At 40.6% G+C, this 25,828-nt stretch overlaps 1 protein-coding gene across 9 annotated transcripts in view; it reads right to left on the bottom strand.

The window, feature by feature from the left end:
* Positions 1–25,828, bottom strand: part of ARHGEF28 (Rho guanine nucleotide exchange factor 28) — a 298,167-nt gene that overhangs the window by 159,594 nt on the left and 112,745 nt on the right. For 6 of the 9 annotated variants that reach the window (XM_026498793.4, XM_057307006.1, XM_057307008.1 and 3 more), the window contains 2 exons: positions 9,793–9,940; positions 6,382–6,675 (listed from right to left, as the gene is read on the bottom strand). The exons of 1 other annotated variant lie outside the window; for it this stretch is intronic. In XM_026498793.4, the coding sequence (XP_026354578.3) occupies positions 6,382–6,675; positions 9,793–9,940 (442 nt within the window). Of the gene's footprint in view, positions 1–2,396; positions 2,470–6,381; positions 6,676–7,169; positions 7,343–9,792; positions 9,941–25,828 lie in introns of those variants that run through there. 2 more of the 9 variants (XM_057307007.1, XM_057307010.1) reach the window with 2 other exon arrangements.

The raw sequence follows: 25,828 nt of genomic DNA, 5'->3' as shown, positions 1-25,828 counted from the left end.
AAAACAAAGCTGACATTTCAGTCTGTGGGACAGCAAGTCATTCTAACAGTTCAGTATGCCATCCCCTGGCTATTAAGACCTAGAACATAAGTTGAGGCCAACCAACAAGGCATACTCCTGAGCCTTGCTCTGTTTTTTTCTATTTATACAGCCAGCAAACTGCACTCAAGGATAAAAACAGCGGCCAAGCTCTATTTCAAGTGTTAAACAAATCTTGCTTCTTACTGGTTACAGTTCTCTTTCCTCTATTCAAAGAGAGGTCAACAGATATTTTCCTTTGTCAAACACTGCTGGCCCACACATTTCCTTCTGCTGTTGCCTAGAAAGAAGATGAGGACTTTGGGTGTGTGGCCTGAAGCACAATGTAGATGTCACAGAAAATTGGCGGTTCCCACTTAGTCTTTAGTTATGAACTGTTATTTCTCACTTAATAGTTTCTCCTAAGATAAAAACCAATGTAACTGCTCTTTAAACACCTTAAGGTAACACTAAACAAGACTTTACTTATTTATTTGCAAGAGAGAAAGAGCACAAGCAGGAGAAGCAGCAGAGGGAGAGGGAGGAGCAGACTCCCTGCTGAGCAGGGAGCCAGACAAGGGACTCAATCCAAGAACCCGGGGATCTAATTAAGACACATTTTAACAGTTGCTGAATGACCCCCACTTTATAAAATTTCTTCGAAAGTTCTTTTGGCCTTCTGCATTTCTTCCCTTCCCCCCCCCCCACTAGCTGTAAAGTGTAGAAAAGCAAAGATTCTCCTTCAATGGGAACTAATTTATGAAAACCCTACTAATAAAATAGAGCATCGCGCTAACCACCTTTCTTAGTAACAGCATGATATATCCATGATATATCCATTAAACTCGTGGTCCCTGACAAGGTTTCTACTTTTCCTCTAAGTCAATATTAATTACAATGGAACTTGTTTTTGCACACACCGATACAACTTGGACTTGCCCTTACAACATGTAAAATAATTTATTTATTTACTCAGATGGTAGCCTTGTCGTGGAGATGGCAAGCATGGTGCTTGCCAGCCATGTCAGGGTTCTGGGAACACAAGCGAAGTAATTTGGTTGAGCAGTAAGGGAAGACTAACTCACAAGTTATGTGAGCACCAAGGAAATGAAACAAAATACCTTATCCCACTTAATCTGATTGTCAAAATTATGACAATCTCTGAGAAATATCGCTCTGTTCAAAAAAACAAGTACCCAAAACAAAAAAAGATAAATTGTGACATTTTATTGGATAGATTATTCTATTCCCAAGTTTTACTGCAAATATGGGGTCCTGACATCCTGCAAAAGCTTTTTATCATGAAAGCTATTTCAAAGAACTGGGTTTAATTTTATGAAACAGAAATCCAATTTTATTTATGGCACAAAATTAAATAAAGCCAGCGATATTTCCTTCCCTAGAACATATAATAAAGTTGCATCGTGAGTAATGATGGGTAAGAAGCAGGGCCAAGAAAAATCTCTGCTTTTCTTTATGAGACACAACACTCGGCTCAGCCTGGCCCTTCTCCAGGATCTTGGGCCTTCCTGATAAGGCTCAGTGATTGAAAAGGCAAAAAGTGAAGAATTATAAAATGCAAAAGGCAAGGAGACGCACTCAGGCTTCCCAGTAAGGCTCCCACCAGGCTCTTCCAAGACAAAGTGATTACAGACATCAATTAATACTCATTCAGCACCTCCATTTATCCCACCAAAAAAGCATAAATAAATAAACCCAAAGAATTTTTAAGCACAAATGGCAAAGTTTTAAATTGTTTCTGGCTAAGTATTAGGAGAAATAATTATTAGGAAAGACACTGTTTTCCACTCAGGATGCCACTATCACTTAGCACACAGTAAACTCCAGGGGGCCATATGCCAGCGTTGCTTAGTCTGCTGTTATTTCGCTACCTTGAAGACAAGCAGCACTAATAAAATAGGTTCATTAGGAGAGAATGCATTGAGCACGAACAAGATTCTCAACTGCTCAGATGAAAACTCTACTAAATTGAAAAAGAGAGACCAAGTTATTGACAAAGGAGACTCCTGAACTCTCGTCCTCCCATGGAAGTGCCAAATGTACAGCAACACACACAGCCAATCTCTCAGAGAGAAATCCGGGAACTAAGTGAATGACTTCTCTCATACACAGGGTCAATGTGGGAGCACCCACATGAGAATGGGTACAAAAGGCTGAGACACACTCACCACAAACACTGCCCCTGGCACAGCATCATACAATCAGGAGGGAACCCCAACTCCCAGCTTCTCCCTGAGGAATCAAACGTTTGGATCACATCTAGCACCACAACTTTGAAAGCCTCCACCAAGCTGAGAAAGCCAGAGGAGCCTGCATCCGAGAGTCCCACAGGACTACAGCAAAGAAGTAGTTCTTACCAGGCAGACAAGCGTTCACCAGAAGTATCCCCTCAGGGTTCAACGTAGAGGAAAAACACTGTCCTTCTGGAAGTCCTTCCCTGGAAGAGATTTGACTGCATACTTTATAAACTGCTGCTTAAGGGTCCACTTTCTCATTGGCATGCATCTAGGAGCTGACTGTGATCCTCCCTGGACCTCAAAGGAGCCCGTGGGCAATTCCCCCCCCCCCCTTCTTGGTTTGGTTCATTCCAACAACAGATCCAGGTCACCAGCATCTCTCTGGAAGCAGCTTGTACATACATCTGGCACCCCAGGTTTTACAGCTGCCACCTAAGGGACAGTACCCCAGACTGCTTAGCTCTGATAGATAGCCAATGTGGCTTGCATTCGTGAGTCCCGCAAGACTGTATTGGATAAAGAAGTAATTGTTAATGGGTGCACATGGAAGCCCTGGCTTCAACTATCCCCCCGCCCAGGATTCAGCACAGAGGGAGCAAACAAAAAATGCTCATCTCTCATTCTTTTCCTGGAAGGGATCTGACTGCATACTGTCCCAGGTTATGCCTGAGCATAGGGCTTCTAATCAGCCTGCATCTAGGTGGTGACTGAGATCTTCCCCTAGAGGACACTGATGGGCCTTGGCACACCCTCAACTACTGGGTACCACTAAGAACAAAGACAGCAACTTGGGCAATCACTAAAGTTTGAGAAGCAACCAGGAACTTGGGCTAGGCTGACCAACAAGTTTCATCTATAAAAGACCAGTCTGTCAAGATGGGGAGAGGTGTCTGTTTCACCTAATGTACAGAAACCAACACAGAGAGTCAAAGGAAATGAAAAAACAGGAGAACAGGTTCCAACAAAAGAACAAGATACATTTCCAAAAATCAGTCTTAAAGGAGGTAAGTGACTTATCCAATACAGAGTTCAAAATAACAGTCATAAAGATCCTCTCCAAGGTTGGGAACGCAATGTGTGAACAAAGTGATAATTTCAACAACAACAACAAAAAAAGGTAGAAAATATAAACAACCACCAACCAGAAATCACAGAGCTCAAGAATATAATCAATGGAATGAAAATTCAAAAAAAAAGACTCAACAGCAGACTAGATCAAACAGAAGAAAGGATCAGCAAACTTGAAGATAAGGCAGTGGAATTCATCCACTCTGAGGAGCCAAAAGAAAAAAGAGTGTTAACTCCAACCCTAAACAGTGATGCTGTAGAGAAGTTCCATTATAAGTGTAGGCTGCAGGCAATGTTACCTCCATCACTGTAAGCTGTTCTAAGAGAAAGTCTAGAAAAGTTTCTAGAAATTTTCAATTAATTGTTTACAATACCAAGATTTTATCCTTTGTCTGTAGCCTCATTTGTCCAGACCAAGTATAATTTGCATTCTACATATGTATGTACATACAGAATACTCTATATATACATGCGCACATGAAAGTCAACTTTTATTGAGAACTTAGTATATTCAGAGACTGTTATAGAAGATTCACTATATATTATCTAATTTAATCATTACAACAAGCTGATGAGATGGGTACTACAATAATCCATTTCAGAAATTAAAACTCTATGACATAAGAGGTGAAGTAACTTGCCCAGGATACCTCATCGCAACTGGGTCAGGATTTGAACCCAGCTCCAAAACATAGATTTTCAATGACTAGAATTGTTCTCCCATAAAATACATCTCATGCAAAGTAAAGAACCTCTTGGTGACATAAATTTGCCTACTTTAAGTATATGGATAAACAAAGGTCATGACCAATGGAAGCTTAGAAAACACGAATACATTTCCAAACAGCAATAAAAATGGCAGTTAGGTGATCCTTGCCAACTTGGTGGTTAGCCTAGTGTTCACCCAACTTACTTGATTATGTATATCTATCAGCAATGACTGAGCAGACATATACCCCCAACACAGAAAATCGTATGCATGTATTATTGTCAGTCCACAGATTAAAGGTTAAGAAATCTTAATTCATTCCTAAATTTTAGGATGAAAATACAGCATATGGGTAACGTGAATCCCATTTTGAAAGCTCTTAGTTTAAGTTATTCGTGTGCAATAATTAAGTCCCAAAACCTTCAACAATTTGTCAGCTGCAGAAGCATAAATTAGTCCACTGCAGACTCCAAGCTACTAGGCTGAGGGAGATGCTGGGCGAGGGAAGGAGTCTTGCTTCTGACCTGCAACTCCTGCTCCTGGAGGCTTGGGGGCACTTTACTTGCAGCCTTGAGTGCACTGATTGGTGAAAAAGTATGAAAACTTTATGCCTTTGTCAAAATGAATCTGCCTTCCAAAAAGTAAAACACCCTCTGATATTAGAGGGTTTTTTTTAAAGCCAGAAGGCTTAAGAAAATGAAGTTTCTTAGTCAGAAAACACATATATACACAAATCAATATAAATGTCAGTACATGCGTGTACATGCATATCAACATATATGTATATTCATGCATGTGTGAACATACAGGAGCATACTCGTGCATATATGTGCATGTGTATTTGTGTGTATACATGTACATATATTCATATATACATGAATAAAGTTCCTTAGCCAGAAAACATGTACATTTTTCATATACATATGAATTACAATAGTGATATCTAGGATGTGTGACTTCATTCTGAAGGTCCCAAATAACAACTTTCATTCATACCACAAATACTTCTTGAAAGCTTATGTTCCAAGCCATTTGGTAGGTCCTTGGAGATAACGGTGAGAACAGATACCACTTAGTCCCCATGGTACCCACCCTTCACACACATCAATATAGCACACAAGAGTCAGACATGACTCAACAATGAAGTAGGATTGCGACCTGTCTCATCCAAGTTCTTCAGGAATAAGAAATATCTTTAATTTCCCAACAGAGTTTTACTTCAACCCTGACTGAAAGAAACAAATGGAGAACCTCTCTGTGGCATATGGCCTTAAGATTCTGTTTACAAAAAGCATATCCCTTTACCTCGATTAGTCCATTTAATCTAATCCACCATCAAATTTAAACCAGTCTGTAATTAGAATTTATCAGAAAGTAGAAACTCTTAGAAACAGCATCATCCAATCACTAAGTCATACAATAATAGAGAAAGACAGAAGTATATGTGTTCAATAAAATACAAAACAACATCTATTTTTAATAAAATTTTGTGATTTGTAATCACCATAATAAGGATCTATTGAACAATTTAGCCTCATGCCTTGCATGGACTTATATAAAACATCCACCTTTGTTCACACACACATTCCACGTGTTTGGTGTTAACAGTCTCTTCAGTCTTCTGGGGCGCCTGGGTGGCTCAGTCAGTTAAGTGTCTGCCTTCAGCTCAGGTCATGATCCCAGGGTCCTGGGATCAAGGCCCACACTGGGCCCCCTGCTCAGAGGGGAGTCTGTTTCTCCATCTGCCTCTCCCTCCAACCCCCGGCTTATGCTTTCTCTCTCACTCATTCTCTCTCTCTTTCAAATAAATAAATAAAATCTTTAAAAACAACAACAAAAAAAGACTCTATTCAGTCTTCTAATAAGCAGGTTGCTCCAAAAGTTAGTACAAATGTTTGAATGCTCTCAGTGACACTGGCATTTTAAAGATGTCAGCACGCTGGTTTGCTTTCCTGCATGCCGTGTTTGTTCTAAGTGTTCCCACAGAGCTGGCTGCCTGTTATTCCTTGCCTGCTGACTCCACCTACTTGGAGAAATGGCACAGCTAGAACATGTGCCAATGGAAGTAGAGACAGAGTCCAAAGCAGCTGACTCAAGAGCTTGCCACCAAGAAATGGTCCTTCCCTCCTTGAGGCAAAGCTCTTCACCACCTGGAACAGAGCCCAAGGATGAGTGACTCAGGATCTCAGGGAACCCAGTCATATCAGAATAAGGCTCAGGAAAAAAGTGGGCAGGAAAATCAACCCACGGAGAGAGACAACAAAGCTTAAGGAACATTCTCAACTTCACAACGAGAAAAGACATCTGAATTTCCGGGTGAAGACCCACCTTCAAGTGAAGAATTTCCCAAGAGAGTCCACTCAAGAGGCAACTCCAGATGGGTCAGAGCCAGCACGAGCTCATCGTCCAACGTAGGCAGTGCTCCCACCGTCAGGGCAAATGGAGTCAACAAGGTCTGATGACTGTCGGCTGTGAGGCGATCAGCTTGGGTGACCAGCAAACGGGCCAGCCGGCAAGCCATGTTGTCCATGTAGGTCACTGAGCCGGAGCCCATGGTCACTGGGGAGTAACCTTCTGAGCAGAGGCACACAGACACCGTCACTGTCTCCTGAAGCCCATGGCCTGGACAACAAGACAGTAAACAGTTCACCTACAGTCAACAGGAGATGCTCGCCCAGTGTGCAAGTCAGGGGTCACCAGTCTCACTGCACTGTGTAAGGAGACCACACTCTCCAGGAGAACAAGCCAAAAGAGAAATGCAGCCAGTTATCTTTAAATGCTGCCATGCTTGTGGGGCCAAATTAAAGCTGATTCCATCTTCTTTCCATGACTCCCGATTTTAAAAGTAACTTTTATGAGCTCTGAGCATTTCAATGTCTATTCTCCTATCATCATCAAACACCATTACATGGCATAGCTTCACCTTGTCCTTCTACCCCAACCCCTGAATTCAAGTTCATCCTCTTAAAGGCCTTTGCCCTTTCCTCCTCTGCCACTTCCTCCTGAGTCCTATAATTTTATGTATTTTTTTAGATGATAATTTCATAAAGCAGCTCCAAAGAGTTCCTTTGAATGTGAGTTAGGGTGGGTGAAGAGAACTCAACAGAAATACTTACATACGTTGTTCATTGCTCCCACTCCTGCCACTTCTGAGAATGGCTTCTGTGTCTTGGAGGTGTTAACATTTCTGTTGTGGGTGGTCATCTAATCCGGCTCTCTATCCTTCCCTCTTACACTCTTCTTTCACTTGGCCAGGTTTGGTGAACTACTACCCAGGTACATTTTTATGCTGCACTTGGCAGAACACCCAGGAATTAGTACCACCAAACTGCTTTGAGTATTATAATCATAGCCAGACAGAAGGGTTAACATTCAGCCGCCACTGGCCCCCAAGCAAATGGCTAACAGGAGACTTTATAGGAACAAGAGCATCCCAGTTCACTAGGTGATAACTACTGTCATGCTCACATCACCTCTTCAAAAATGAGCCAGTGGTACAGGCAGAATACAGCCTTCCATCCCCAGACTATACGCTTCCAGGACAGAGTACAGAAATCGGCAAGGTTTACCCTGGGAAAGCTCTAACAGGAGAACCTAAGGTTCAGAAACAGGGAATGTCACCTGTCTGTATAAATCTGTTAAAAACAAAGGTGAGAACCCTCACTTTGAAGTCGGCCACAATATCATCAAACAGATCTTCTTTAATATATGAGGAGTGGGGAGGAGGCTCACCCCTACATCCAAGCAAAGAAAATGACAAAATTTTTGAAATTAGGATTGGCACGTCAGTTATTACTTTCATTCTTCCTCCATAAGAGGCTTTGTAAAAGAAAACCAAGCTAGGAGGGGGAAGGAAAAGCCAGTAAAGACATAAACATAAATGCCGAGGCCGAAAGGCAGAGGCAAAAGAGAGCGGAAGTGACTCTGTGCCATTAATAAGGTTTGACTATTTTTTTTTTCTTAGAAGAATGGCAGTTATCAGGCCAGAAAGAGAAGTGCTTAAAATTGCTCACAGTCTCTAAATGTTACCACCTGGGTCTGGTTTTCCACTGTCACTCTCAAATAGTTGTTTAAGGTTGTTCAACATTAATTTAGAATTTGAACACAGATGTAATTCAGAAAAATGCACTTTTTTCCCCCGATTACATGGAATGCCTTGGTTTTCATTGCACATTATACTCATTACTCTTTATGGATTGCATTCTAGTCTGTAAATTCATGTTTGACCATGCACTGGATGTATGCCTGGATTACTAATAAAAATACACATACATCTATAGGCATAACGAAAGAGGGTTACTGAGAGGAGTGAGTCTTACTGAGAATGGTTGGTTAATATTTATTACTTGGCTACTTGTGTATTAAGAAAGAACGGCTGGGGTTCCTGTGCGGCTCAGTAGGTTAAGTGTCTGCCTTCCGCTCAGGTCACAATGCCAGGGTCATGAGATGGAGTCCCGCCTCAGGCTGTCTGCTCAGCAGGAAGCCTGCTTCTCCTTCTCCCTCTCCCTCTGTCCCTGGCTCTCCCTGCTTGTGCTCTCTCTGTGTCAAATAAATAAAATCTTTTAAAAAAAAAAAAAAAGAAGAAGAGGAAGTAGGAAAGCTTAACGATACTCATGCCCAACTGCATCCGTAAAATGCGTTAACTTATACAGAAAGCATTACATCAATTATAGCAGCATGTTAAAAAAATAATGCTCATGGTCTCAGAAATGGGACAACAGACTGATCTGATGAGCAAGCCCAGGTAGGGCTGAAAAGCCTTTGTACATCACTGCAATTCTCATTATGTCTGTGTTGTTTGCATGTTTACTATCTACCTATACTGCAGAAGCATTGAGAAATATCTTTCCTCTAAAAATGAGGCCAATCCTACCCTTAAAAATACTGAAGGTCCCCTACATGATGCCATATAGAGGGCCTCAAAGACCCACGATTAAGGAAAACTAACCCATCAACAAACCGGAACAACAAAACCCTCCCCTCCTGCAAGTAATAACATCTTCATTACCCGTTTGGGGTACAGCTTCGCCCACACCCCAGTGAAAATATGCAACTGTATCTGAGAACTATTAGCTCTTAACAAACATTACCATGAAATATTAATGTGTCATCTGTCACCATGGTAATTGAAGAATGTGCAGGGGAATGACAAGTTCCTGAACGTGAACATTTTGGTGGTGGGAAGAGAAAGTTCTGGAGCCTGAGATCTAGTAAGGAAGAGTCTGGATACACAGAGCGCCAAGGAAGGAGCCCCAGCCACCAAAAGGAGCAAGCAGGAGAGCGGTGAACACTGGGGCTGCCAGACTGACTGCAGGGGAAGGAGGGGAGGTCAGAGAATGAAAACCTGTCGCCAGTGTCTCAGTTCTGCCTGAGCCATCCCTGGCCATAGGCCCTGGGACAACAAGACGTAATACTAAGACAGAGTGACTCCTCCATTGGACTACACCGAAAGCATAGCCAACTCTGAAAGTTGGGTGCAATCAACAGGATAGGCCTGCCTAGTCTAGGGCAAGGCTGGCACAGCTGGAAGAACGTCAGAAGCAAGATAACCCAGTATGAGTGTTCTCACAGGCTCTGTCCCTTCCCCACTTCCCATCTCCTCTCCACCTCTTTCTCATACCCATCCCACTTTGGAGGATTATTTACTTTCTCCTCCTGGTCCTCTTTCCAGCCTATGTCCCTGGAGGAAAGATGCTTCCAGACAGAGTCCCCAGTTGCAGAGTAAAGACTATACCTCACCTGGAATGCTGGACTGGAGAACATTATCCTCAGTGCGTTCTGCAATCACGATGTGTCTCTGATGAGATCCATTGTAAATAAAGTAAAACTCGGCATCTTTAGGAAGATAAACATTTTTGCCAAACTTTGCATAGACGGTCATCTGCCCCTAAAAAAATGAGTAAGTTGAGGCATCATCACACTTTTTGTCCTGGCTCTAAAAACCACAATAATAAGGGTTGGGGTCCAAAACACTGTTGTTTGTTATGTTGATTTCATGTGGCTGACACTCAAATGCCACAGATCCTCCTTTCCAACAGCAAACACTTAGGATGACAGAGAGATGGTTTCTGACATTTGAAAGTATGGGTGTCAGAGCTGGTTTGTTCTGTTTTTAAGGCTGAAGAAGTCCAGAGCATAGGGAAGAATTTTTTTTTACTTTACTGGCTATATAAATGTGATTGAACTTTGTTGTCTTTTATTTCATTTGAATTCCTACCTGATGAACATCACTGATTCATTTTTTTTGTATACCTGACATACCACCATAGTACAAAGGTTCAAAACAATTATTTTTAGTTATTGCCTTGCCCTGTACTGGATCCCAGTAGGTTGTAAGAACTTTAAATATTCACAAACTGTGCCAAATAAACAGCACCACATGCTCCCACACTTGCTATGCCGTTTCCAATTGCTATTTGTCTTCCCTGAGGGAATTCCAAGTCCTCTTTTTCATCCGACCTGGCCTCACACTTTCTCTCGAGAGCTTCTAGTTGGCACAAACCCTGCTAAGTGCCCTGGTTCCAAGGAGAGGAGCTGCCCCCAGGTCACAGAGGAAGGTGAGGTATGTCAAGGAAGGAAAGTATGTCAAGAAGGCAGGTAGCAGGTGAGGGCTCTCCAGAACATTCTCACCCAGAGGCTGTGTGGAAGGGCTGGATTGACACTGCTACAACCAAGGGAGAAGCACTGATAGACAGGCTTGCCAGACCATCTTGGGATGCTGGAAGACTCAGAGGACTCAGGATACTCCCTCCACTCAAAAACAAAAAAGCAATACAAATAGAGTCCTCCAGGGAGATGGTACATTCCACCCAGCCTGTGGGAGTGGTAGGGAAATGGAAACTCGGAGGTGGAAAGGGTCGCCCACTTTGGAAGGCCTCCAGAGCTTGGCCCACTATGGAGAAGCATCTGGGCTTTTGTGTGCTTGCCCAACAAAAACAAACCCTCTCTTGGCAAGTTCCTCCCCCTGTGATAGGGGAGAAAAGGAAACAGAGGAAATTCTACACAGTCTCCTTAACATCTGTTTGCCTCTGATGGCTATCATCAGCACTATATTCTGTAAGATATCCAAAGTAGGCCAATCACTTACCAGAAACAAAATCACTGCAGAACTCCTTTCTCCAATAATCACATGGCTATTTCATCTAAACTTTAAAAATAAAAAGGCTATGTTTTCCTGGCTGTTTGAAATCTATCACACACAGAACACTATCTTAAATTATGAATTGGTATAAATACAAATTATGGTTTCCTGGAAAAAAATCACTAGTTTACACCATTCTGGATTGTCCTTTCTCTGCATGTGAGCACATGCAAACATGCACGAATGTAATCAATAGAAAGCAGCATGCCAAGAATAATCTACCATACGATAGCTTCCAAAAAAGTTCAGGAAGAGGCTCTGAAAAGCAAAAAAAAAAAAAAAAAAAAAAAAAAAAACAGTAACAAATGTCTGACATGACAGAGAGGAAACTTAGATGAAATTCCATTTCCTAAAAAAGGAAGAACAGCCTACGTTAGTCATGTTCCTGGTGGGTAAAGGGACTGTTAATTGTCTACGAACAGAATCTGACCTGACATGTCTTTTTTTTTTTTTTTTAAAGAAAATAAATTGTATCAACAGATCAAAGCTTTTCACAGATCAGAAGAATCTCTAATCTGTATCTATTCGAAACAACAATCACATCCCTATTTTCTTTGTTTGGGTGAACAAGGACCACAACTTATGAAGGAGTTTCATTGCAAGACTTTCAAAAGCAACAGAACCCCACATAGAACAGTGTTACAATTCAGGTGTTCCTTCCCTTTGAGCCCACACCATGCTCTACATTGATAAAAGAAGATAAACAAAAACAGGTCAGAAATAAGACCTACCCATTAAAGAGAGATGCCCACAGTCTTAGCACTACGAACACTAGTCAGCAATAAAAGGGGTCCTCTTATTTGCTAATCGCAGACATAAGACAGACACGGAAGGCGTTATGGAAGGAGGGATGGGGGTGATGCAGAAATTAAGAGAGAAATGCAAAGAGAAAGAACGGGATGGGGGGGTGGGCTGGAGAGGATGACAGAAAAAGAAAATATGAATATGAAAGAACATGAACTGAAAGCTCCAAGGAGATTCAGTCTAAGCTACACACATCAGGAGAAATGGGTTTCTGAAAATGTTCCGGAAAATCCAGTTCAGTATAAATAATCAGCCACAAGTGACAATTTTAGGGGGCAGACTGGGGTCTTTCTAACCACTGTGGCCACTGAAGGTCTGCTCTTTTTCTTAAAAGGCCACTAATTTTATTAATGGCAAAGATAAGTTCCAACCTACAGAATTCCAGTGTGCCTCCATCCATTCCCAACCTGGAATCAATTTCACACTTTTAGGCAATTAAAACTATAAACTTTCCTAAGTGAATTTACTGGCATCAATATCAGAATCACTCTGCCTCTATGCAGAAATACTTAACATGTCTCATCACCTTTCCATCAATTCACTATAACCCAAGTTCAAAAAAACACACATTCAACCAGCAGTGTAAGAGCGTTCCCCTTTCTCCTCATCCTCACCAACATTTGTTTCCTGACTTGTTAATTTTAGCCATTCTGACACGTGTGAGGTGGTATCTCATTGTGGTTTTGATTTGTATTTCCCTGATGCCAAGTGATGGTGGGCATTTTTTCATGTGTCTGTTTGCAAACTGATACAGCCACTCTGGAAAACGGCATAGTTAAAAATAAAGCTACCCTATGACCCGCAATTGCAGTACTAGGTATTCACCCAAAGGATACAAACATAGTGATCCAAAGGGGCACCTGCACCCCAAAGTTTATAGCCGCAATGTCCACAATAGCCGAACTATGGAAAGAGCCCAGATGTCCACCAACAGATGAATGGAAAAAGAAGAGGTGATATATATATATATACAACCATATATTACTCAGCCATCAAAAAAAAATGAAATTTTACATTTGCAACGACGTGGATGGAACTAGAGGGTATTATGCTAAGCGAAATAAGTCAATCAGAGAAAGACAATTATCAAATGATGTCACTCATACGTGGAATTTAAGAAACAAAACAGAGGATTATAGGGGAAGGGAGGGGAAAATAAGATGAAATCAGAGAGGGAGACAAACCATAAAAGACTCTTACTCATAGGAAACAAACTGAGGGATACTGGAGGGGAGATGGGGGGGTCAGGTAACTGGGTGATGGGCATTAAGGAGGACATATGATGTAATGAGTACTGGGTGTTATATTAAACCGATGAATCAATGAACTTGACCTCTGAAACTAATAATACACTATACATTAATCAACTGAATTTAAATTTAAAAAATAAAATAAAAAAACACACTCATTTCACTGAAAATTCTGGATGTAGTAAGAAGCATAATGGGCAAAATTATTTCCCCAAATTAATCTAAAACTTTAATGTGCTCTAGTCAAAACCCAAACTTAATCTTCAAATGAAAGAAACTTGTTTTAAAGGGCATCTGCAAGAACAGATTCACAAGACTAGAAACAGTTTCGAGGAAGATAATGCTTGGGCTGTGCAGACTGGGGTCAGAATTTGCCCTACCACAAAGCAAAGCTTGCAATAAAACCATAACAATTTAAACAGTGTGACATGGGCACAGAGACAGACCACTGAGTATGGAGCCCAGAAGCAGATGCATGGAAGTTATGTAATAAAGGTAACATTTTAAGACAGTGGGGAGAGAATAGTCAACTCAGCAAATTGTTTTTTGCAACAATAGCTACCTACTAGGGGCAAAAACGAGCCTCATATCACATATCTCAATTTCCAATTAATTCAATATTTAACACAAAAATTCATAAGCACATTAAGTTTAGAAGACTGTCTAACATTTCTCAGTATTAAACAAAATGATAGCGATTAAAGAAACCTAAATCCCATCTATCCTGATACCACCCCAATGTACCAACTTGTTTTCATTCTTTTCCTGCCTTCCAGTCTTTGTGCAATGAACAGCTAATCCTCACAGAGCTATCCTCACGGCATAAGTACACATATGGCGCTCCTCTCTCTTCTATCTAAAGTACTTTTCCATCTTCTGATTTTTGGCACCATTTTTAATTGCATTCCATCGAATGTGATGTTCTATATTTTCCTCTGTCATCCCTGTATTGTTATACTTGAAGAGTGTTTTCTAGCTTAACATTATAAATGATACAAGAAACTTTTTCATGTGCATTATTTTATGTTTTATTTTTGTAGAATAAAATTCCAGAAATGGGTCCAAAAATGTGAAAGCTTGTCACAAATTGCCAAGCTCTTTCCAGTAATGTTCTATCAAATTTCATGGCCACCTGTGCTGGTCATGAGTATCATTTTCATTGCAACCTTGCCAAAACTTTTATTTCCTAATTTATGGATAGCGAACAGTTCCTCATTGATTTCATCCATCTTTTTCCCCTACGCCTCAAATTATTTCCCACTTTTACTAAAGACTACTGCTAAATAGTGTCAACATTGTTAGTGGCCTGTTCAAATTTCCACTTCAAGAATTCTGGTCTTCCCTTTTCTATTCACATCTGTGTTCACGTTTGCCTTAAGCAGGTCAGAATTTTCACTTTCTCAAGTGAACCGGTTGAGATGAACATCACAATCAGTCCCTTTCCTCTCTGAATACTGAAGGTGTACCACCTGTTACTTTCTCTGAGCCAAATAAGAAGTACTCAAATACTCCTATAAAATCTCTGTAGGCCAGCAACATGGAAAATGGGAACAAATATTGAGTAGGAAAGCTGGACTATAGCCACACTGAATACACCTCAATATAAATACACACACACACACACACACACACACACACACACCAAGTTAATTAAACTAACATTTTTTACCAAGAAAGCATCCTCTCTGAGAAATTCTACTTGTAAAATTCATCAATAATTTCAAAGACCAAGCCTTCTGATGAAATGCTGTGACATCTGTGGATTTCTTCTCAAAGAACCCAAAAGGTATTCAATCTTTTTGCCCCATTAAACTATTTCTTTCATCCAACTATTTACCCTTCTTCTGATGACATTTAAGATAGAAATGGTCAGCACTGATGTGCATATTCTAAATATTTTTTTTCCATAAACTAGGTCTCTAAATACCTTGAATAACTTGGTGCCTGTATTGTCCTAATCACTGAATATCCTTGTGCTAATATTCTCCCTACTGTCTTCACTCTCACCCTCTGTAGACAATGTATATATGTACAATTAGACTTGGTTACTAACAATGTCATTTGCTAAACAACCTTAACCATCTAGTTTCTAAAATATCCAGCATGAATAGGCAATAAATACTGTCATTTCAAATAATGACAATGAGAACAAAGTGCCTATCTTTTTATAGCGCTGTTTCTTAATTTGGGGCCATAGGAAGAATCCATAAATGGGTTTCAGGAGGTCTGGGTACCTTTTAAAATTGTCAGCAAAACTCTCTTCATCTATGTATGTGTCCATTTTTCTGAGGAAAGGTTTATGGGTTTCATCGTATTCTCAAAGGTATCCATACAATTCAACTCTAGCTTCTATAGAAACAAATAATAATGGGAACATAGTAAATGCCATTTAATGACAACAGTGACCTTTTTGTATGATACTAAGACACGTACTACTGTTTTTCAAAGTATTCTGCACATTATAAGGGGTGATTTTTAGGATAGAAGCACGTTAAAAGTACATGTTAACTGAGGTGCTAAATATTGTATTGCAAGTTTACTAACACATGCCATGAAAGCCATTATGCTAATATAAACATGATGCTCTAAGTGAATTATCAAATTTGATTGTTTTTAACATCTGAAACTTGTCTTTACAACAAAAAATAATAATTCTACACAAAACCTTCACTGCAGAGCAGCATGTTAAGTGTTGTGAGATTCTTGAGGATTTTTTAAAGTACATTATCCCATTTTATAGGTAAGTAAATAAAAGTACAGGGACTAGTTAATACTAACTAGCTCAAGATCCCAGAACCAGATGGACAATATTGAGTGTCTTGATTTCTATCCCAACCTACAAATAATCCTCTTTACAGTCTTCAAGCACAATTCAAAGTGCTACAGGCATTAAGTCTTTTACTCCAAATTACTATGTTTAAGTACTTCCTTAAACTAACATGAGAAAATGCAAAACTTATTTCCTATATGTGCATATATTATAGATATATGCATATCTCTACACAGATATTATCTTTTATGAGTACGGTATTCCACAATTATAAAGTGCTTTATTGTGTCTTTTCTCCTCTTATTCCCACAGTAAGACCTAGGAAGTATTATCATGACTCTCATCACATAAATGGGAACCCGGGTACTACCAGGTCCAGTGAGTAGCAGAGCCACAAATAAAATCCACATCGTCCCGCCCCAGGCCCAGCATACTTTTCTCACCAGCATGTTACTGTACAGACAGCAATGCTCAAGTGTTTATGGACTTACTACACCTTTACATTCACCTCAACCTTTATTTTACATACTTAATACAAAGATTCTTAACCTGAAATCCACAGGTAGGGGTAGAGTGGAAAGGGGAGGGAAGAGAAATATTCCTTAGTCCCTTCAAGATAAATGCACAATTTCAGGCATTTGTCTGGGGAGAAAGTGTCTTTTAATTAAAGATTCTTCTAAGTGTACAAGGAGCTTATGATTTGAAAAGTTTAGGAGCCACTGATTGAAAGAGTGTTTTAACCATCTTTTTTTGCATGGTATGAAATATCAAGATCATTCAAATTTCTTGTCCCAAACCAAAACTAAATAAAAATACAGGTGAATACAAATTGGTTAAATCCAAGGCGAATATCAGAATCTTTTTTTCTTTCTTTCTTTCTTTTTAGGGAAGATACACTAAAATCACTTAAAAGGCTTCTAAGACATTTCTTCAGAAAGACCCTTTCAATGGAATGGTTTCCATTTCCAGACAGGATAAAATGGACCACAGAAGTCCAACATTCCAGCTGGTAATGACTAGAAATTCAAGACAAAAAAATGTAGGGGCGCCTGAGTGGCTCAGTCGTTAAGCGTCTGCCTTTGGCTCAGGGCGTGATCCCGGCATTCTGGGTTCGAGCCCCACATCAGGCTCCTCCGCTGGAAGCCTGTTTTTTCCTCTCCCACTCCCCCTGGTTGTGTTCCCTCTCTCTCTGGCTGTCTCTATCTCTGTCAAATAAATAAATAAAATCTTTTAAAAAAAATGTAAAAGTCATATTCTCAAAGGCATCAGAGAACTATGGGAAAAAGAACAAAATGCATTAAAGTTTCAGAAAGGGGAGAACAACTCAGAGAAGTTATGGAAGTCAGAATGTTATCTTTAAAGTTATGAAATAAAATAACAGAGGTCCTAAAATTCCATGCCTATCAAAAATATCCTTGGGGCACCCAGGTGGCTCAGTCAGTTAAGTGTCCAATGCTTGGTTTCAGCTCAGGTCATGATCTCAGGGCTGTGAGATCTAGCCCTGCATCAGGCTCACACTCAGCGGGAAGTTGGATTGAGATTTCCCTCTCCCTATCCCTTTGCCCCTTCCCCGCCCTTCTCTCTCCCTCTCAAAAAAAAAAAAAATAAAATAATAATAATAATAATAATAATAATGATAATCCTTTAAAAGGATGCTGAAATTAAAATGCTTCAGACAAATACTGAGGAATTCATTGCCAGCAGGCCAACACTAAAAGAAACATTAAAGGGAATTATTCAAGCAGAAATCAAATGATCTCCAACATAAACAGACATTCATGACGAGAACTGAATAGTGGAATAAATATAATTAATAGCTAATGTACAAAATAGGAACTATGTCATGGCATTGAAAATATTTATAGAACTAAAATGTCTATAACAACAAATCAAAATGTCTAAAATGACAACAATAATGTAAAAGGCAAATGGGATTCAGGTGCCTAGCAATTTGCAGAAAATGTTAAAAGTAATAACTTATGCTTATGTGAAATATATATGTTTTAAGTTGAGGGTAACAGTAGAAAAATACATAACTAACAAGTTACAGAAGAAAAACCCAATTAGAAAATATTTTACTAATCACAAAGACAAGAGAAACAAAAACATAAAACGTATGTCAAATAGACAGTGATAGGATATAAATCCAAATATACCAGCAAATTATCTTAAGTGTAAATGAACTGACCCAAATACAATACCAACATAGTCAGTATGGAATTTTTCAATTCAAAAATGAAAGAAAAAAACACAGAAAGCTTAAAAGGAAAAAAGTATACCAACCAAAAGAAACTAAGTATGCCCAAAACAGTATCCGAAAAAGTAGATTTTAAAGCAAGACATGTTAGTAAAGAAAGAGGAACTTTGCATCGTAGTTGAAAAAGTGATTATCATCGTATTAAATCTGTATTCACCTAATAACATAGCTTCAAAAGATTTTTTTAAAAAAATTAACAAGCCAAAGAGCTAGACCAATCCAGATTCATAAGTTAGACTTTAACATGCCTGTCTCAGTAGCTCACAGAAGGAGACAAAAAAAGTAACAAGGATATAAAAAATCTGAATTATATAATTAACACAATTATATTCCCAAAGGGGCAATTACCATAAATTAAATGTAAATGTTAATATTAAAAAGCCACCCACTTTTCATATCTCTGCGATAAATTCAGTTATAACATAAACGCAGAAATCAAAAATCCTCCACGACTTTCACACTGGAGGGGATGATTCCCCACTACATAACTGAGATAGACTTCGTTTCTGTATCAAACCTGAAGTGAGCAAAAAACACTTCATGACAGAGGTCAGTAAATTACTCCAATTCCTCAAGAAAAACAGAAGTAGGCTTTAAAAGTCTCCTTATCAAAAACTAATGATGTAGTGTATGATGACTAACATAATATAAATAAATAAATAAAATTATAAATAAATAAATAAATTTCTTCTTAGATGGCTTCATTTTAAAATCACTAAAAAATAATAAATAAAATCACTAACTTACAGATGTATGAAAACATAGATCTCCTAGAAATTGAAAATGTATCTGACGCTTTAATCACATCACTGCAGGAAATGTACTGGCTTGAGTGTAAGAAAATTCCAATTATAATCAGTACTCTTGAATTATCCCAATAGTTCTTGAGGAAGAAAGGTCCTGGGCATGGTTCCCAAATAATCAAGAACATCAATAAGGAATGAAGCAAAATGAAGTTTAACAACTGGATGCCAGTTAGGATTTGGGTCAATAACCAAGTAAGCATGAGTTGTCCCTGACACAGTCACCCAAAAATGCTAACTCTGCCCTAGCTTGCACGGGTGGAAATCTAGTAAGTCCATTAAGAATGGCTATGGTCTGACTCTACTCTCCATGAGACATACCTGGGCCACGGAATACTTCAATACAAACAAAACGGACACCACATTCAGAGGAAAAGGACAAGGATGCCAAAGGGACACAAAAACCATGTTGTCCTATGAGGAACAATTGAAGGAACTGGGACTGTTTTGCCAAAGAAGGGAAGAATCATGGTTAAATAGTCACTGTTACAAATATCTGAGGGTCTCTCAGGCAGACGGGGGCCCTGACATGTTCTGCAGGCCCCAAGGGGGAAAGCCCAGAACAATGGCGGGAAGGACAGGGCACAGAGTTCAACACTACAGTGAGAGCCTTCTAAGAATCAGAGATGTCCAAAGATGACAAAGATTGCTTTAGCTTACAAGGAATAAGCACAACCAGAAGACACTGGTTTTTTGGTTCGTTTTGCTTATTTATGTATCATAATAGAGAATGGGGCTAAATATAGACCTAACTAGTCTTACAAATCTAGAATCTATGGTACCTGACATACAATTCTAGATTAACAGCTTCAGTATGAAAAAAAATTATGTGGGTCTAGATAAGTGGTATTTTTGTGTGTATTTAAATTAATCTCTCCCTTATTCTTTTGCTTCAATTTCCTAGCTCCTTGGGTGGATGGTTAGTTCATTTTCATCCTCTGCATTAGTAGTTTTCAAATTGAGATCAGGGGAACTCTGGATTCTAATGGAGACTAACAGAGACAATGTTGAGAGTTCACAAGCATTCCATTTAAATTTCACTTTGGAAAACAGGTTTCCAATTTTCTTTAAATCTAAAAGGACTGCATTCACTTAAATGTATCATTCACCAAGTTTTAATACACTGGTGAGGACCTGAACTGCCAGGCTAAGTCACTGTCTTCAGTGAATTAATAAATGTAATATATTTAAATTTGAAGAACATATTTAACAATAAAGAAGTTTTATCCATTTTATATATTAAAGTTCCCCATATTACTTTGTTTTGGGAAAAAAGCATTTTCCTTTGGGGAGAAAAAAGGTTTTCCTTTGTGGGGGGAATGTTTCCTTCAGGAAAGAAGTTTCAACACCACCTACTTAGTGTCTGTAAGGCCCCTCTGACCCTGGGATACCCTCGCTTGTCTGTACTGGAGGCTCAAGTTCACCTCTACTTCACATCTCAAACAAATTTTCCATTTCCAAGACAGTAAAAACTACAATTCATCAGCTTCAGACTCAGGTTGAATCCAAACAGACAATAATCTCATTTGGTTATTATTTACTGCTTGAGGTCTACAAATATATGTCAAACCACGTGTCATGTGAAGGTCAGTCTGGGTCCCCTGACAGCACTGCATGTGCCAAACCAAAACCAAGACTATCAGGAATACAAAGAACCCTAAGTCTTCACGAATTGATAAGTCCTGGGCAAAGACTGACACGATCACAGTGACAGGATCATCTGTATTCTTATTTCGGAGTAGAACACAGAGCTCCTGCATTCCATAGAAGTCCCTCTTATAAGGGCACAAAAGAAGGGAACAGTGCCCTTTGTCCTTCTCATCTGACCAGCATCTGTGCCAGAACACAAATTCAACTCTCTACCACCAACACACACACACACACACACACACACACACACACACACGCCATTCTTAAACAAGAGCACTAAGGGCCTACCAATTAATGACCCATGCAGGAAAAAAGAACCAGGAATGCTTGCTCAGAGAAGTAGGGACTGAGACTTACAAAACATAGAGCTGTAAGAAGCCTCAGAGCCCATGTGATCAATCCCTAACTTCACAGTTGAGGAAAGTGAAGGTCCATACCAACAGGTGACTTGCTCTGGGTCTGACCATACAGCAGACCCAGGGCTAGGGCCCAGGTGTTCACCCGGCGTCCAATGCTCTTCCCATGCTCCAAGCTGCCAGTTGGAAGATTTACCACCTCGCTCCTGTACTCCTACCCCAGGGCCTGGGAAAGAAAGGCCTGTATGGAAACAAGTCTGGAACAGAGGCAATCAACGCTGTCAAAGTTCCCCAATACTCACTGCACAACACCCATCTCTCCCCATGTTCTTGTCTCTTCTCTTCCTCGATTCTCATCCCCTCTGTCAAACTTCAGGACACTCTCAGGGCCTGCTGCTCTTCTCCCTCTCAAATGGGAACAAGCACAGGAAAAATCCAGCCAAGCCACAGCATGGCAAACACGCAACCACAGAAACCAGGGGCACAGGGCAATGAGGAAAGAGCACCCAGAAACTACACACAGCCCTAGCTCCGAAAGAGTCTGAGGGAGGCAAGGAAAGAAAAGACAAGGATGAGAGCTCAGTGGGGAGGGCAAGGATAAAACAGCAGCAGCGATGGGCTAGGGAGTGACGGCAGCGGCAAGAGGAGAAAGGACTAGAAAAACAAAGCAAATGAGAATTGAGTTGAAGCAGGAAAATGGCAAGAAAGATGGAAAATAAATGACAATGAGAAGAGAAATATCCACCCTACCAGGAACTGCAATCTGGCAACACCTTTGTAAAAAAGGAAGGGGGTGGGGAAGGGAGGAGCTGAATTTTGATGCTTACAAAGAGTATCTCATCTGACCAAAACTGATCACTATACCGCACACCCGAAACTAATGTAACACTGTATGTTAACTACGCTGGAATTAACGTTTTTAAAAATGAATTCTTGCAACAATACGGACAGATCTAGAAAATATAAGGCTAAGTGAAGTCAGAGAAAAACAAATACTAAATATTTCATTTACATGTGGAATTTAAGAAACAAATGAGCAAATAAGAAAAGAGACAAACAAAGAAGCAGACTTTTAAATACAGAGAACTGCTGGTTACCAGAGCGGAGGTGGGTGGGGAGATTCGGAAAATAGGTGAAGGGGATTAAGAGCACACTTATCCTGATGAGCACTGAGTAATGTATAGTATTGTTGAATCATTATACTCTATACCTGAAACTAATATAACCTTTTATGTTAAATAAAATTAAGATTTAAAAAATGGAAAAAAATAGAACTGAGGGCAAAAAAAAAGCACCATGGAATGTGTCTTCTTGTGACACATCACAGGGGATGCTTTTCCAAACTCCTCACATCCAACTAATGGCCACACCCCAGCTAGGAAGTCCCTGTCTCCCATGTCCTACCCAACAGTGCTGGGAGAAGAGGGCACCCTTAGAGATTCCTTTCCCATTCTCAGTCCACCTTTAGAACTGGCAATGACTTTAGAATGCAGGAGCCCATTTTTCTGGCCTTGTCCTTTTTAGCCCTGTACTTAGACCTTCCTGCATCTTCAGGTCAACTGTTCAGGGCTCTCCACCAATGAAAGATAGGACCTACATGCAGAGCTGCCCAATGTTGGCTTCACCAGAGATACCATCTGGCCAAAAGTTAGCTGGAGTCTATTACTTCTTCTGAATTCAGCACAAAGCCCAGCAATATAAGAACATATGTAGCAACCCACACAAGGAACCAATCCCAAAAGCCTAAGTGCATAAATAATCTTGTTAAAGAATAATACCTTCCATTTCCTTAGCGTTTCACTGTTCACAAGGCACTTCCGTGTATGCTGTCCCATTTGGACCTCACAACCCCCAAAGATACACAGACAAGTGAGGGACTGGCCCACAATCCACAGGGGGGCAGAACTAACCCACTGATTCATTCCAGAGATACACTGTGTGTCTACTACGTGCTAAGGTTACAACAAACTACACGTCTTCTCTATCATTCTAGTGGAGGCAAAGACAGGAAATAATAAAGAGCCTGATACGTGAGGGATTTGTAAAACCTCATAAAAATAAGGTGGGGTAAAGAGAGATATTTTAGCCAGGAAAGTAGGAAAACGTCCCTAATGAGCTGATGTTCTGTTGGAGACCTGAATAACGTAACAACGTGAACCATGTGGATAGGGAAGAGAATCTCATGTTGAAAGACTGGCAAGTGCAAAGGCCCTCAGGTGAGCATGTGAGACAGGCAACCTGGTGGATGAAGCAGAAGAGTAGAGAAATGGGAGGCAAGGTCAGGGACAAGTGAAGCTCATCCTAAGGGCACAGGTGTCAACTCTACAGTGGGAAGCCATCGCAGAGTCCTGTGTAAAAAAGGTGACGAGAGCTAAACTTCACTCTAAAAGGATCCCTCTGGCTGCTCGGTTAAGAAGAGATCACAATGGGGCGAAGGTGAGCAGAGAGGCCCACCGCAAAAGCCAGGCAAGAAACTACCAGGCATTTTCTGCCACATCACAGAGGCTCTTGGGAGGATTTTCTCAGCCAAGAGAAAGTGGACACAGCAGGCTGCCGGGAGACCACATCTTCATTCAGCTCTGCTTCTCCTCTAGTGCAGCATCTCCAGCAGCCCCGTGTCACGGAGCTGACCTGGAAGCCACAAGAGCAAAAATGGATGCTCCTCAGTGAGGGGAAAATGGGCAGCCGTTCAGACTCTTGTGCAAGAGCGGACCTGTGATTCAGGGCCCTTCCCTCCATTTCTTACAGATGCATGGACAAATGATTGATGGATAGATAGACGATGGCTGGGGAAGTAGAGAGAGCTTTCATTCATCTCTCCACTGGCCTTTATCAGCAATTTACACCAAATGATCAAACTGCAGTGGTGGTCATCTAGCTTTTCAGTTTGAACATGGAGCAGCTTGGATCACCCTCAAACCCCCACTTCTATAATATATAAACTTCTGTGTATAAGGCCCAACATGAACCTTCAATCTAAAAATAGAAACTGGCTTTACAAACCTTATTATGTGCAGACGCTTCACTACTGACAAAGCCCCCACAGAGACACTACTAAAGGAACCTCAAAGAAAAAAAAGTCAGACTTTGTTTTAACTCATACTGAAGACAAAATTTCTCACTTCCCAACATGGAAGTTCAATGTGAAAGCAAGAGTATTTACCAATTTATTAAATGAAGTTGCTTAGTAACCCATAACGATAAAAATGGCCATGAAAGGAACACTTTGTGTTTTCATTAATAGTACTGTGCACGGCCTTAAAATCACCCTTCAAGGTAGAAGCCATCATCCAGAGTTTACAGATGAGTGAACTGAGGCTTTCAGAGGTCAAGTACTCTGACCACAGTGATCTGGGAGTTCAGGGGCAGACGTAGGAGTCAAGGCCATCTCTTCGAGGTGGGCTCTGCTTCCCTCCTAACGCCTGCTACTACATCCTGCCATTGTGCTCAGTACTCTATCGCCTGGAGACAAGGCCTCTGCAGGGTCTGGCTCACTGCACTGAGGGACACCAACCAGATTCAGATCTCACCAGATCTAGATCTAACTTAAGGGGGTCTTCAATTACTCATCAATATACTGTGAACACTTAGAAGAAAAGATCTGTGTCCAAGGAGCATGAATATTGTGACCACATTTATTTTATTCTTTTTTCTCCCTTCATCAGACAAATCCCTAATCTGTGCCAGGCACAGATGATAGTAAGAGGACAAGATCTGATCCTACTCTCAGCAAGTTCACAGCCTCGCGGGCAGGAAAAAGCTTAGACACACATACATTAATCCAGGGCACTCTGCACAGCTGGAAGGAGGGTCCAGGTCCACCTCGGAACACTGGGGAAGCCCTCCCCCAGAGGACAAAAGGGGCTTTATCTAGGAAAGGGAATTCCAAGTAAAGCATGAAGACTGGCTATAGAATGGTTCCTTGGGAAAGGACAGCTGATTGTAGCCAGGCTGTCAACACTTGAGGTGGTAAGCAAGACCCGAGGGGAAGCTGGGCGTGAAGGCAGAGGCCAACTCAGGAAGGGCCTGAGGGACAGAGAGTCACTGGGGGTGGGGGGGATTTTGAGCCAGGCAGTGGCACAATCACCTCTGCATTTATCTAAAGGGCAGAAAGATCACACCAGAGAGGATGCTATGGGCCTTTCTTGGGATACAGTCTCTCTCACAGTTCTCTACTGCTCAGTCATTTCTGAAGAACACCAAAAATAACCCCAGAAGGTAGGAACACATGTGTCCTGGTCAATGTGACAAGAAATGCTAGTCTGGCTCTCCACCCACACCCTGATGCATTAGTGGAAGGAACATAAAGGTTGAGCCTGCGGCATCTACAATCAAATTAGATCTGAGTTCCAATGTCAGCAGCCTCAGTTACCTCAACTATAAAATGGTGATAAAAACCAAACCCACCTAGCAGGTAAGACAGGTAGGAGTCATCCAAATCAGCACCTGACACTTAAGTGCTTTTTAGCTAGTTGCTAATATCACCCTACTAAAAACATCGCTATTAGTATTCTTTCTTCCCTGAAAAAACATTGTTTGAATAGTTACTGTGTGCCAGGCACATTCTTTCGTTTCACTGAAAACACCTCAAGGGAGATTGGTGGTACGGTATCAGCACCTCATTTTGCCGATGAGGATATTATTGTTTGTGCCCAAAAGGCCACATTCTTTGGCCCCAGTTACGCTGACCCACAATTTCCCTTTAAGGCAGCAAGAGGATTCATAGAAATGTAAGTAGAAACGT

The sequence above is a fragment of the Ursus arctos genome, unplaced genomic scaffold (assembly GCF_023065955.2).
Source record: "Ursus arctos isolate Adak ecotype North America unplaced genomic scaffold, UrsArc2.0 scaffold_5, whole genome shotgun sequence".
Lineage (NCBI taxonomy): Eukaryota > Metazoa > Chordata > Mammalia > Carnivora > Ursidae > Ursus > Ursus arctos.
Note: the sequence above shows the minus strand (reverse complement) of the source record. Positions and strands in the feature narration are given on the sequence as shown.